Source organism: Apteryx mantelli, chromosome Z (genome assembly GCF_036417845.1).
Source record: "Apteryx mantelli isolate bAptMan1 chromosome Z, bAptMan1.hap1, whole genome shotgun sequence".
Taxonomy (NCBI): Eukaryota; Metazoa; Chordata; class Aves; order Apterygiformes; family Apterygidae; genus Apteryx; species Apteryx mantelli.
Window position 1 is genome coordinate 32,638,147 of NC_090020.1, and position 14,492 is coordinate 32,652,638.

At 44.4% G+C, this 14,492-nt stretch overlaps 1 protein-coding gene across 2 annotated transcripts; it reads left to right on the plus strand.

Moving 5' to 3' along the window:
- The first annotated feature begins 290 nt into the window (after positions 1-290).
- Positions 291-5,412, plus strand: CTSL (cathepsin L). 2 transcript variants are annotated; one of them, XM_067316003.1, is made up of 8 exons: positions 291-314; positions 675-810; positions 1,147-1,269; positions 1,353-1,508; positions 1,860-2,084; positions 3,561-3,729; positions 4,100-4,217; positions 5,004-5,412. In XM_067316003.1, exons 2-8 carry the CDS (start codon positions 685-687, stop codon positions 5,101-5,103), a joined length of 1,017 nt encoding a protein of 338 aa, XP_067172104.1. In that variant the 5' UTR covers positions 291-314; positions 675-684; the 3' UTR covers positions 5,104-5,412. The 2 variants fall into 2 exon arrangements, with proteins under 2 accessions (XP_067172104.1, XP_067172103.1); XM_067316002.1 differs by lacking the exon at positions 291-314 and having other exon boundaries at positions 580-810.
- Positions 5,413-14,492: the final 9,080 nt, after the last annotated feature.

The window sequence follows — 14,492 nt, forward strand, 5'->3', positions numbered from 1 at the left end:
GGTAACCAGCACTCACAAACATTCAGGCAAAACACCAATCTGTGGGGCGCCGCTGCCCGCACCAGCGCGTCGGGGCCGGGGCCGGGGCCGGGGCCGGGGCCGGGGCCGGGGCCGGGCGGCAGCGGCGGCCCCTCACGGCCCCCGGGCGCGGCGCGGCGGGGCGAGGCGAGGCGAGACCGGGCGAGGCGAGGCCGGGCCCGGCCGGGCCCCGCCGCCAATCGGCGCGGCGCAGCGCGGCGCAGCGGGGCGGGCGCGGCGGCTATAAGAGGGGCCGCGGGGCCGGGGCGGGCAGCGGGGCCGCGCGGGGGAGCCAGGTGAGCCGGGCCGGCGGCTCTGGGGGCCGGGAGGCAGCGCGGGGCGGCCGCGCCGCAGGGAAGGGGCCGCCATTCCCGGCCGCGCCGGCGTTGTTGGGCGCCGGGCGCGGGGCGGCCGTGAGGCTTTCGCCCGCCGGGCGCGGGGCTGGTGGTGCCGCCGCGGCCTCCCCGGGGCGGCGGAGGGCTGCGGCCGGCGGGGTCTCGCCGCAGACCGGGCAGCGGGGGCGCCCTGCGGGGAGGTGAGCGGCTCGCCGAAGCGGCCGTGCGGGCCGGCGCCGAGCCCGGCATCCCCCCTCCCTCGGGAAGGCCGCGGCTCGTCCGCGCTGCTGCGCCTGACCGCGGCCGCTCAATTGCGCGCAGATCCGGCACCATGAGCGTGTACGTGGGCATGCTCTCCCTGTGCCTGGGGCTGTCCGCCGCCGCGCCGAGAGCAGATCCCGACCTGGATGGGCACTGGCGGCTCTGGAAGTCGTGGCACAGCAAGGACTATCACGAGGTGAGCGCCCGGCGCGGGCGCGTGGAGGCAGGCGGGCGGGCGGGCGGCGGCGCCGCAGCTGGGCCCGGCAGCTGAGTCACCGCCGCCCGCTCGGTGCTGGCGCTGATCCGCGTCTGTGAGAGAGCCCCGCTTCCCGGGGCCCTCTCCCTTCTCCGTGTGGCTAACCGCTGGTATCTTCTGAGGACGGCAAAATTACCGTCTCTTACACAGTGTTCAGGTTCTTGTTTGTCTTATCTACGTTGGCCTGAGTATACAAGCCGTAAGAAAGCGCACTAACTAACGTGAAACACCTGTTTGAACGTTCTCCTTGAAATATGTTGTTTTCTGGCCCTTCAGAGAGAGGAAAGCTGGAGGAGAGTGGTGTGGGAGAAGAACCTGAAAATGATTGAACTCCACAATCTGGACCACTCATTAGGAAAACACAGTTTCAAGCTAGGAATGAATCAGTTTGGTGACATGGTATGTATAAAGGGAGGTGTAAAACATAGCTCTAAAGAGCAGCATTTGCTAGACGGTGACTACATGTCCTGAATTCTCTTCAGACAACTGAGGAGTTCAGACAGCTGATGAATGGCTACATACAAAAGAAGTCAGGACGGAAGTACAGAGGATCCCAGTTCCTTGAGCCCAGCTTCCTGGAAGCACCGAGATCTGTAGACTGGAGAGAGAAAGGATATGTAACTCCAGTTAAAGACCAGGTACTCTATGATGGTGGTCTTTTAGCCAGTTATAGGTTCAGTTCCCTGAGTGCTGTCTGCACTTCCATAGAGCAAAAACACTGAGGACTACTTTACGAAGATTAGTGCAAGCTTACTAAATGCAACTTTATTAAAGCTTCTCTATGCCTTTAGAATTGTATAGAAGTTGTCCTCTAAGAAATGTCTAAGAACTAGAAGGACTTTAGTATCTTCAGTTTCATGTTCCTAGTATGTATAAATGAAGTCAGACTTGGCTTGTGCCTTTTTCACGTTTGGATTGTGGTGGGAATTGTTTACTATCTCAGTCTACCTGGAGTGGTAACTTGTGATTCATTTCACTTTCTGCTTCAGGGTCAGTGTGGCTCTTGCTGGGCTTTCAGCACAACGGGAGCTCTTGAAGGGCAGCACTTCAGAAAAACTGGCAAACTTGTTTCATTGAGTGAGCAGAATCTGGTAGACTGTTCCCGCCCTGAAGGGAATCAAGGCTGCAATGGTGGTCTCATGGACCAGGCTTTCCAGTATGTGCAAGATAATGGGGGAATTGATTCAGAGGAATCCTACCCATACACAGCAAAGGTAAGTTTAATAGCTGAACTTGTATTGCAAGTGTTATGTACTTTGTGTGGACAAACCTGTATATGTGTCAGGAAACTTAATACCTAGAAAGGAAAATGTCTATTTAAGTAGTCATCAGTACATCTGCTCTTCCTGTTGCATCTCTTCCCCCAAAAAACTAGAATGACTCTTAGCCCCGGGTTTAGTAAGAACTACATACTGCTACTGGTCTTTGAGGTCAAACTCTTACCAGACCAGTTGGAAAAACTGGAGCAAATATTTTCTTCTTCTCCTCCTCATTGCTGCTGTCCTATCAGATCTCAGGTCTTATCTTGATTGACACACTAAACCAAGACCCAGCACTTGTCGGAACTGCTATTTAATCTTAGGGATGCAATTCTGCTGCTTGTAACTAAGCTATTATGGGGTGCTACCCATAGACCAGCTAATTCTGGTAACTGGCATGACTGTGGCAGGTAGTAGTCAGTGTCTTCTGTTGTTTCTGAACTAAGTGTGTGGAAATGCAGATGGTGGTCAGACTTCTGAAATGGTTCTAATGATCTGCCAGAAGTTAAATGGGCATTAGAGGAAGAAAGAGCAAGAATAAATGGTGGCATCACTTGTGGCGAGATGTGGGTTTCCACCACTTGGAGTTCTGCTAATTAAAGAAACTAAACTTGGCTCCTCCAGATAGCCAAGTTGATTGAAGTGTTTAGCTTGCTGATTACAAACAGTAAGCAACTGAGTTGCTTACTGTGCCCTGTGTTTCTTTAATTGTTCCTAAGTATATAAGTGGAAAGGCAGCTCCAGCTCTGTTATCGCACAAGTAAGGCAAGGATGTGCATACTCATTTGTTTTGACTTTAAAATGCACTGACTTCCAAACTAAGCCTCCCTCCTGAGATAATTGGCTGTGGCACTAACAGTTTAAAGTTCTTTGTAAAAAGATGATAATGTGAAGAAGAATGCCAAAATACAAGAATGCTGTATATAAGTCCATGTAATAATCAAGTGACTAATTTTCGGACTATTCTGAGCAGTTTTCCAAACTGTTTGACAGGCTGTAAAACTGTGGATTTCAAGTGTTTGGTTGCTGAGCTGTTTCTGGACTGGTTTGTAACTAATGAGTGCTTGGCTCTCCTCCACTGCCCATTAATGCATTCTGGGCTTCTTTCCTCTCTGAAAAGAGATTTCCCCTGCCCACCAAAGAGTGCAGGGTTTCAGAATGTGAAGGCCTTCTGCATCCCAGTAAAGCTTTTCTTTTTTTTTTGGGGGGGGGGGGGGGGCGAAGCTCTTTCCTTTGTTTTCTCCTCTTTCTGTACCTTGAGTAAACTGGAAAGCAGCTTCTTGCTTTTGTTCGGCTCTTCTCCTTTAAAAACATTATTAAAACAACTAGGTCCTTTTTCAAGGCAATGAAGTTGCAGATGTGGTTCCTGTGCTCACCTGTATGTGTTTCTAAATGGAGGACTATGTAGTAACTAGGGCTTTTTTTCCTTAGGATGATGAAGACTGTCGCTACAAGGCAGAGTACAACGCTGCTAATGACACTGGCTTTGTGGACATCCCTCAGGGACATGAAAGAGCTCTCATGAAAGCAGTAGCCTCTGTGGGTCCAGTGTCTGTTGCTATTGATGCAGGCCACTCTTCATTCCAGTTTTATCAGTCAGGTGGGGATTTGTTAGCAACTTGCATACAAAGAAGTCTTTGCTACTTGCTTAACACAGTATTAATTACCCTTGAATTTAATTGGAGGAAGGTGGGGAGCTATGACTTTGACATAGCACACAACCACAGTTCCCTTTAATTCAGGTCTAGATTTTCCACATTTTGTACTTCTCACATACAGGGGTCCTTGTCCCTCAGTTTCTGCTGTGACATAGTTCACTTAGAGCCTCTCTCTCTGTGACTACTTCAAGAAGCTGTGCAAGGCCTGACTTTGAAATGCACATCCTCAGATGAGGGAGGAGGGTTTCTTGCAAGTGAGTTTGCTTACATGTGGGGATTGTTTCTTATCTTTATAAACTTATTTTTCCTTAGGTATCTACTATGAACCAGACTGTAGCAGTGAAGACCTGGACCATGGTGTTTTGGTTGTAGGTTATGGCTTTGAGGGGGAAGATGTAGATGGCAAGAAATACTGGATTGTTAAGAACAGGTGAGATCTTCCTCTGTCCAGTACCCTTGTAGGGAGAGGGAGGGAAGGAAGGAAAGTTGCTTGTCTCTTGTAGTTTTGTGGCGCAGGAAGGACTGTAGTTGATATACATATGGAAAACCTGGAGACTGTTCTCAGGCCATTCTATGGCAGAAGTTAAGCCCAACTTGTGCTGCTGGCTGCCTAATAAGTGGGCCCCAGGCAGCAAACTCATTCTTCTGCATTTTGAGTTAATTCTGAGGAGCTTGGTACTGGAACAGCCCAAGAAGCTGTTAAAGTGATGGGGGTAAGGGGTAACGAGACTGGGAGGGCAGATGGATTTTGGAAAGGATTGCTCACTTATGTGAAGTAGAGTAGCACTTAAACTTCTAAAATGCAGTTAGACTCCTCCTAAGCCAAAGGGAAAACAGTAAATTAATGCCAAAGGGCACATCACATGAGCTTGTGTTGTGTTCCCAGCATTACTGGGACACCACTCTCAAATGCTGCTTGCAGACTAGGTTCTCACTAAAAAGTTGGGGAGCTTCAGGCACCTGTAATCCAGAACTGAACATAGAGGCTTCCACCTAGCAAGAGGAGGAGCTGGAGGGCTGCAACCTCTGTTTCTGTGAGCTTTTGGTGCCTCTTCTGTAATGTACCTCGGTTTGCTCAAAAGCCTTTTGTAGTTTGTTTGTAGTTGTCTTGTTTTTCTCCATGAATGCAGGAGGCAGTAGTTCTCAGTTCAAGCACTTTCTATGTGGTAAATGTAAGTCTTCCAAATGAAAACAAACCCTTTACTTCTGTTTTCAGCTGGGGTGAGAAGTGGGGTGACAAAGGATATATCTACATGGCAAAAGACAGAAAGAACCACTGTGGGATAGCAACAGCTGCTAGCTATCCACTTGTATAAATTGAAGACTGAACATTTCAGTGCAAGAGTGGTTTTAAACTAAATGACCAAACCCATGTTCACACATGTGGTAGACTTGTATCCTTCAAAGGTCAACTTGATATTTTTTTTACTTTTGAGTTTTACATGTTGGTGACATGCCACTTGTTTTAAATTAATGTAAATGTTGGTATGTAAACAGCTTGTAATATTGCTGGCTTTTGACTGCTTAATCTAATAGATTCTTCTATGTATTTTTTCCTTTTTTAAATTGCAATGTGCCCAAAGGTTTACTTTTTAAATAAACACTTGAATTTCTGTGTGTACAGACGACTTGGCTTTTGGTCTCTTTTTTGAGTCTTTATCAAATAGTCATCCTAGATGATACTTTTAACTGAATCTTGTATAGATACCTCTTTCATGAGTTATAACGATGCAACTGCATCTGGAATGGCTAACAGCTGTTAGGAAATAGAGTACAGTAAGTCTGTGACACAACAAACTATTTGAAAAGGGAAGTAGAAAAATACCTTTATCCACTAAAATATTACAAAGTGACTGAAAAACGTGACCCTCATTTTTGCAGCAAGTTACTACTCTTGAATGTGTCTGTAAGGGAATATATTGGCTTAGTCCTGTGATCCAGAGGAGACACTGGTATCTCTGGTTCTTTGTACTTCACAACGATTTTATTATTTTCATGTCCTGCAGTGTAGGGTTTAACTACCTGATTTTTCACTTGGCTCTAGTGCTGTGATTCCTGGCCTAACATTTCCCTTTGGTACTTCAAGGGGGAAGAGAAGAGACTACTTTAATTAGGGTAGTAGTCTCCTTTTGAGCATGTAGGTTGGTAGCGTGAAGGGGCAGGAGGCTGGTTCCACAGCTCAGCCAATGCAGGTCCAGGGTTTATGAAGCTATAGGTTTTTATGCTTGGTATTTCTCCAAAGCCTGTGGTAGGCCTACACACAAGGGAGCACTTGGACTACAAGTTAAGAAAGCTGATTTCTCTTATTATGGGGGGAAGAATTTTAAACTTGTGTTTCCTAAACCCTTCTTGAAAGGGGAAAAAAACCCAAAACTTTGAGGTATCTAGTGTAATTGAACCTCAACTATTGTCCATGATGAATTATAGATGAGGATTTCCAATCTGAAGCTCCCTTTTCTCCCCTGAAGAAAAAGAAGGGTTTTCTTCATGGAGGAGCCTCAGGCCAGAGGCTACTTAATAAGCTACAGTGAGGAAATACTAGTTAGAATTTAGCTGTTCAGCTGACTTGCTAAGCCTGCTGTGTAAAGCATCCACACTGCTTGGTGTAGAAACTGTGGATGAAACAAATGACTAAGGCACTCGGCTGGTGGTCCTCCAAAGGATTACTTCCAGAAGGAAATGTCAGTGGTCTGTGCTTTCAAAGTGGGAAGCAAGATCAAAACTCTTCTAGGGAGGTGAATGTGTGAGCTCCTCATGCAGTAACAGCTTTTCATTCTGGTTTTCCCAGAACTGGGAGTTGGAGTGCTGTCTCTCTAAGCTTTTTTTTTTTTTTCTTAATTCAGAGAGAGGCTCTAAGTTTAATGGCACTTTAGGTATCACAGGTTTTGTATACTGAGTCCAACAAGAAGACAGTGCAGTGTTAGCCTGGTACAAAGCCTGCTAGGACTTGAATTGGTGAAAAAAAAAATGGGCATAAGAAAGTGTTTTGTTAAAAAAGCCAAGGTTAATAAAAGTTGCTGAGAAAACATTGTTTATGAACGGATGGGAAATGAAAAGGAAATAACTTCTTAAAGGATATGTACATGAATGAGAAAGTAGCTCATGGGAGAGGCATCAGCCTATGACTTTTTTAAGAACAGCTATTTGTATGCATTAAACTTGCTGACTGTTCTGGCTGAATATCCTCTCTTCTGAGTAGAATAAACACAAAGGAGACAGGGTAAATCAGGCCATGCAGATAACTAAATATTTACATGGTCTTCTTAAGTAACAACTTCACCAAGGATTGCCTTATGTGACACAGTGTAAATACTAAAATTTTGTGTAAGTTGTAGTTAAACACACTGGTAGAAGTTTAAATCCTGTTACATTTCAAGAATTGCATTAAATGTGTGTGCATACAATTCCATTGCAGTTGCACTGTCTTTTGAGGAGGTGTTTATTTACTTTAGAAGTGCATTTATAAAGTATCTCTTGCTTTTATAGTGGGATGTGCCCTGTTGGGGAAAGTGTCCTCTCTCTTACCAATTCCCCCTTTCTAAAGGAGCCTCTCTAAATATGTGATTTTGCCACTGTGTGACAGGCTTAGTAGCTGGCAGTTCTGTACACGCTTAAGCTGTGCAATCATGGCTTGCTTTCATCTTCATTGTGAAAATGAACTATTTTAATTTAATTTGGGAAGAAAAGAGGTTTTGCATTTGGTTTCTGCGTGCTGGTGCCCCTTTGGTAGATATGGCTTTTGCTAAAGATCTCATGAGAATAACAGTTTCTCCCATCTGTCTGATGAAGGAGTGTATTTATTTTTAGTTGGCCATAAGACTCTAATGTCCTCAAGGCAAGGAAAACTATGAAAAGAAATTATTAAACTTATGCATGAAATCATTATTCTTTGAATTCCAATGCAAAATTAATCTAAATCTCATGTAAGAATCTATTTCTTTTCACTTTAAAAATCAATTGTCACTTTTGCATTCTATCTGTGAAAACTAAGTAAATTGTAACTTTGTTTTTCTTTAACGCATTGGTTTTCATCTTTGTTAATGTTAAATTCATTTCTGAACATTAACAGTTCAGTACATAAGCTTACTGCCCCCCTTCCCAATCCATGCAAGAAAGCAGGTTTCAAAATAGTAACTTTCTGAAGGACTATCGTGACAAAATATTTGTTGTCTCATTCTGTTGAAACTTTGCAGGGAAGCCAAACACGTGATGAGTTGTATCAGTGAAGTTTTACTGTAGTGAATGATTAACTGGTCATTTGCATTAGGACACTGAGCAAGTAAATCATACTGAGACAACTGGAGGCATAGGAAAATGGGAACCCCTACCCACCCCAAAAAAGCAAGAAGAGAAAAACATAGCTTTTGGATATGGAGTTATGGAGTATCTGCTCTTTAATTATCTCCTTAATTAAATCAAAAATCCTGCCAGGCATCTGAAGTTTAATATTGATTAATCAGTTTTTACATATTAGAGATTAATTGCAACTTCTAGCTATTGGCCAAGCAAATTGAGCGTACTCTGATGGCTGTGTTAACAAAAGCTGACGTGTTACTTCCTTGCTCTCTTTGCACTTTATTAAGGTACAGGACAGACCGAGAGCCAATTTTTAATTGCAGTTTGTCCCAATATTCTTCACTCTTCTTTTTTGGGAAGTCATAGCAAGAATTGCTAAGACTTGCCTAAAATACTGTTTTGAAGAAAGGATTGGTTAAAGATTAAATCATTGGTGGGGATGTGTGTCTCATTCTCTAATCAGTGCTTTATTGGGTCGTTAGTGAAATTTCAGGTAGATGCAGGAGTACTTAAAGCAATTGGAAGAAAGGATGTCATCAGACACAAATCTAGATGACGTTCAATAAGGCTTATCTGAATAGAGACAAGGAGCAAAACCCACAGCTTCAGTTTGGGGAGGAGGAGGCTTGACCACATGGTGGAGACCTGATACATGGATTGGTTAATCTCACTATACTAAGGGCCTCAGAAGATGCCATCTTCACTTATGATTGCAGGGAGCATGGCTGTAGTTTCTGTTTTTCATGCTAAGCCAAAAAGTGATTGGTCTTAAACTTTAATTTTTGTGGTAGTTACTTATTTCCACCACACTGATTTCTGCTGAAGAGCTGTTTCCAACCTTTGTGAGTCAAAGCCTAAAGAAATGCTGAAGTCAGGCATTTATAAAATAAACATTGCGTTCTTTTTAAAGTATTTTTTCCTTGTTTTGTTCATTTACAGTTCTCACCTTCAGCTTTGGAGAGCCAAAACATACTTCTTAGTAAAATCTAACAGCCTTTCCCAGTCAAGTAATGTTGGGAAACAGATATGGTAGAAACATGAAGGTGTAATTGTCAGGTGTAGGGCTGCAGCTGTGGTTCCTGTTCTGTAACCTTCTGCAGCCCTACTTGTTTGGAAAGAAGTGGCCAAAGACAGAGCAAAGTTGGAGGGGGAGCCTCATCCTTCTCCAGCCACCTGCAGAAGACATTTCCAGGTAAGGCTGGGTCTGTGAGGGCTTCAGGGGAAAGTTTGTGGCTGGGCTGAGATTTGGGCAAGGAAGGGAAGGTTTTACAGCCTGTTAAGGGTTATTCTTGTACTTAATGTGGTGTGGGAAGCTTTTGATGTTTATCTGGAATTAACTTTGTGTTTTGAATTTTTTCATCTGCATTAATGTGCATTCTACCAGGGTGAGACTGGTTTAGGTGTGCTCTTCTGTGGTGCTGCAGGGGGGTCCTCTGAAGCTGTTAGGGCTATGACTTTATGGGTCTTCTAAGGAAAACAGCAGTCTCAGGAACTGTAGCGGAAATATTCTGTGTAAGTTCTGGATGTAATGATTGTGCTGGTTTCTTTTAATTATTAGTAAAATCTTTCACAATTTATATGCAAGAACATAAAATTGTTTAAAACAAATGCTGGGCTCTTAGACACTCACTTAATCCAACTTAGTGCATGTGGGGAACGGATGCTGAAACAGGGTGCTGAGAACTCCTTACTGCTGGTCATTAGGGTGTAGCACCTTTCTGGGTTTCATGTTTGTTGTTGCTTAAAAGGCCTAAATCAAATGCAAAAAAAGGGACTTCAGAGCTGCTTAGTCGTAGATGGTTTTTCACATTTACAAAGGAGGTGTATCCCTTAAATGCTGCTGCTTCTCTTTGTAGTATATCAATTTATGCTGTTGGTAACAAGTCTCAAAAGAATCTAAGTAATGTCACACAACGGACTCTAAACAGCTTATGTTGTTTATATAGGTGTCCCATTTTGTTAGCCACACTTATGTGCAAGCGCATACCAAAATCTTTCATGGTAATATTACAGCAGTGCCAGTATTGTGAATACAAATTCTTTTCGAAAGCCCTTTAAGCATTCCTCCTGCTCAACCATGTTTACTAGTATTGCAGGCTACTTTCCTTATTGAAGCATGAAGCACAGGCTAACAGCTGTTTTGGGGGAATAGGAAGTATATACTGAAAACCTCAGCTATGATTATGAAACCGCATCGTCTTTTGGAGATTTATGATAATACTTAGTCCTCTCTTGCAGTTGAAAGAACCTTGTATGCGTTTATAATGAAATTACAGGGCCTTTGTGCAAAGATTAAGTGTAAGTAGTGTTGCCATTTTGCTATTAGTAATTCACTAGTGACAGAACTGGAGAGGGCCTGTGTCTCCTGATTCAGTGCTGTTATGAGGGTTAGATCACATTTTTCTCATGCAATAGGACATTTCAGGGTCACAGGAACCTCATCAGTAATTATTATGAAGTGTTATTTCAATTGCAGTATCTGTAGATAATTCAACAAAGTTTGGAGTCCCATTTTGTTAGGTGCTTGGTAAACCAAAAAGCAAGAAAATCTCCCTCCCCGCAAAGTTTTTTAATTTAAACTGACACACAGCTGGAGGTGGGAGAGGAAAAAGCCTGAAAGCAATAAAGCTGCTTGCCAGAGGTCATGCAACAGATTAGCAGCTGTGCGTGTACATCTGAGAGGACACCACTGTTGTCATTTGTTTTTGTTTTTTTCCAAAATGTGACTTCAACGGGGCTCAAAGATAAAAATCCAAGTTTTCTTCTGCTAAGTTTATGTTTCAGATCTAGTTTTGTCTATGTAGCCCATTCTCTTTCCTTTAACTTTTCTGCTTTTTTTTCTTTTGAGCAGTCTCCTCTTTTGCTCTCTGTGCTGGAATAATAAATCTTCCAGGTTACTAAAAGCAGGAGCAAATTGTCCATAAGGGAACTAAACAGGAAACCAAACAAAATGGCAAAACACAGATAGTGCGTCACCTAATAAGTGTTGACACATATATATCTTGGAGTTAGGTTTTTTAAAGCACGTACTAATGAGACCAGCATTGCTGTTGCTGGGTGTGGGGAGAAGTTAACTTCCCCCTTTCCAGGACATGTGCTAACAGTGCAGTTAATAATGCTGAATCAATGAGACATCACAAACAGTCGTGCCCAGGACTGGGATTAGGCTGGCCTGGCACATTCAGCCCAGAGCACAGCACGCAGCCCAGTGAGTAATTGAGTGGGTTTGTTATCTCCGCCATGGGGATGTCTCTTCGAAAGCAATAGAATTTTTGCCGGGTAATGTTAGCAGTAGCTGATAAGAAATGTTTAGGCCAGACTCCGTTTATCGTTGTGTGAGTACTTGGTTATCCTGGCAAGCGCCCTCTGCAAGCTGGCTCCCCAAACGCCCTTCTTCAGCAATAGTGGCCAGAACTGTAAAGCTGCTACCGGAAACTTGCTCAGCGTCTCATGAACAGGATCCTGCAAAACCATGATGCAAATCATTGCATCGAGTGAGGAAAGCCCCACAGAAGGATCTCAATAAGAAAACCTATCTATTGTACTCTCTCGGTATTAAAACAGACCCATACAGAATTAGTTATAGACTTGGCTTGAGCCTCATATTTTTGTATTTTTTTGAAACCAGATCTGTACTTTTAGGAAGCTAGGAACAAAACCAGAAAGCATTCTTAGCCGAAATGGATGGCGTTTGTGAGGATTGTCTGTGATGACACAAGGCATGAATGGCAGGGACCTAGCCCTCAATGGCTGTGCGCTTCTCTACCTGTGGTAGCTATTTGTGTGCAGATCTTCGGTCTCTGTGTTGGTTTTGTTCCCTGCTTTGGGGCTTTGGATATCTCTGCAAGATAGATATTTTTATGTTTGCAGGATTTAATTACTTTATCACCTTTCCTTTTAAATCTCTCTCTTCTGCTCCATATGTATCAACCACCTTTTTTTCCCCATAATTAGCCCAAGCAGTTAATACAATTTAGTTAAGCTAAGAGATTTTTCTTTTTCCGCCATCTGTAATTAGCCTGAAGTATACTGCTTCCATTTTGTATATGAAGAAAGGCTTGTCTGTGTTTGTTTGCTTTTTTTTTCTGCAGGCGTATCAGTTGCTTTTACAAAAAAGGAAAAACTTTCTCCATGCTTATGTGTTTTACAGAAAACAGACTAAAGTGCAGACCTCTGATATAAATGCTCAAAGACACATGTGACCCAATATTTCAAACAGCCTCCCTGTTTCAGCCACTTTGCTTTTCGGGGAAGCATTTCGGTGCTAGCGCATTAGTAAGCACAGGCTTGGCAATGAGCCCAGCTCGGGGGAGCCGCTGCGGCTGTGTGTCTACTCGCCGCAGCACTGGGTTAGCAGCGCTCCCAGCACAGCCAGTGGGAACTGTGTCAGCCCGACCTGTTTCTGATCCCCGATACTGCGATTTAAGTCACAAGGCCCATCGTTCTCCTCTGGGGCTGGCCCCTCCGGCTAGCTTAACTTCCAGTCGAGGCAGTCAGTGAACAGCTGCTCACTTACTAGTGACTGGTGGGGTTTCTGGGTTTTCGTCTGTTGTTGAATAACAGCCGGTTCAGGTCGCTCATTTTTATTTTACTTCTGAAATAGGTGCAAAGATGGGCTTAAATTGGAGATAAGAATTAGGTTTGGCAACAAGTAGGAAAGCAGTGCTTTTTCATTAAAAAAAGAAGTCACATTTGTCATATACAATGCACAATATAACAAGTACATGTTTTTTCCACATCTTTCTCCAAAAGTCAGGAGGAATCAAGCTGGAGTTGGTTTCTATATAAATTCAAACTGAGAAACAATTACTAATATAAGGGCATGCATGCAAACCAATATTTAAATGTACGTCTGTTCCTTCATGTACCTGATATTTTTGGGTATTAAGTTTTATTTTTGTCGTGGTGGTACCTGCCGGAGGTGTAATATAAAGCATCAACTTCCTCAATAAATGGAAGTAGAGTCAGAGCATCTTCCTCCTGACAAGGGGTCGGCACTGGTGAGTGCTGGATTTTTCCAACCTCCTGGCAGTTTTGGAGGCCATCGTAGGTGTGTCCCTATTCCCACCGCTCTCCAGTGACTAAATATGGACTCTGTGACTCTTTAAGAAAAGTGCTGTGTCTCCTTTTCTCAGCTACCCAGCTGCCCTCAGACGTCCTGCAGCAGTTTGGTGACAGGAAACTGTGGCCCAGCAGCTTGAGGGCTTCCTCTGCAGTGACGCTGGACCACAGGCGCCCTGGCTGGTGTCGGGTACCTCTGAGCAAATGCTCTGAGCGGGCATCACACCAGGAGGGGAAACTTCCAGTTCCAACCTTATGGTTTAAGGAGGATTTTCTCGCCAGATCAGGCCATTCACAGTGACATTTCTCTCCCGGAGTGATGCCCTCCTGCCAGCTGAGGACACTCTGGAGTGGGATGTGCTTCAAAACAGTTTCACGGTTTCTTTTCAATCGCTCAGTTCCCCTTTTATGTGCCTGGGATATGTAAAATGAAACCACCTGTTATTTTCCCTTTTTTGAGAGAGAGGGCTTTCCCCCAGCTGAAATATCGGTGCCCCCCCCACACCCATCAGTGGGGACTGTCCTCATGGCAGCCAGCTGAGCCCAGGAGCAAGAGGATGTGGGGCTGCACTGTAGCTGGGCTCCCCCAGCCTGCAGCCCACCACCTGTGCAGTTGCCTTTTCTATCAAACCACGATACTGCCAATTCCCTCTCTCTCCTCGGAATAAACCAGCTGCAGGGTGGCTCCAATGCTCTCAAGGTAACAGAGAACATGTAACGGCCTGGAAAAACAGCAGCAGAGCAGTAGGTCAAAGTGGGACGCTGGTGAAGGAAAACCACAGTTCACAGCAAAGAAAGTCACTGCTTTCTCTGTCTGCGCTTGGGGTTTGCATGGGTTGTTTACTGAACGGAGAATAACCCCGGCTCAGACAAAATCTTGATCTCTCTTTAGATACCAGTCACACAGCAGCCCACAAACTGTGGGCTTTATCATTTAACCATCAACATATACCAAAACTACAGTTGTTTGTAAGGCTGGTTACCCAGCACTAGATTCTCCTCTAAAAGGTGGTACAAGCACAGGGGAAAAAAAATTGGAGAAAGGCTAGCAGCTGGGATTATAGGCAAATTTTGCTACGAAATCATACTTATATCAAGGCAACTCCCATGTCCTTACCCTGATACTAAGGTACTGCAGCTGTGCAGTATGCGGATACTGGTTTAACTGTCAGCGCGAGAGCCAGGAATGTGGTCAGTAGGCTGTGTCACACCCGCTGCAATACAGCCTGTATTCAGCACATCTCTAAACAGGTGGTTGTCAGAAGCCCTGCAGTTACACTGGGAAGTGCCGCTTTGTGCTTGCTCCGCTCTTGCTCTGTCCTTAAGCATTGCTCTCGGACCACTGGAA

Bases quoted from the DNA above. Each gene is read 5' to 3' on its own strand.
- CTSL (XM_067316003.1), top strand. From the start codon at position 685: ATGAGCGTGTACGTGGGCATGCTCTCCCTGTGCCTGGGGCTGTCCGCC. The intron at 1,270-1,352 runs GTATGTATAAAG...AATTCTCTTCAG, and splicing joins TGAATCAGTTTGGTGACATG to ACAACTGAGGAGTTCAGACA. The intron at 2,085-3,560 runs GTAAGTTTAATA...TTTTTTCCTTAG, and splicing joins CCTACCCATACACAGCAAAG to GATGATGAAGACTGTCGCTA.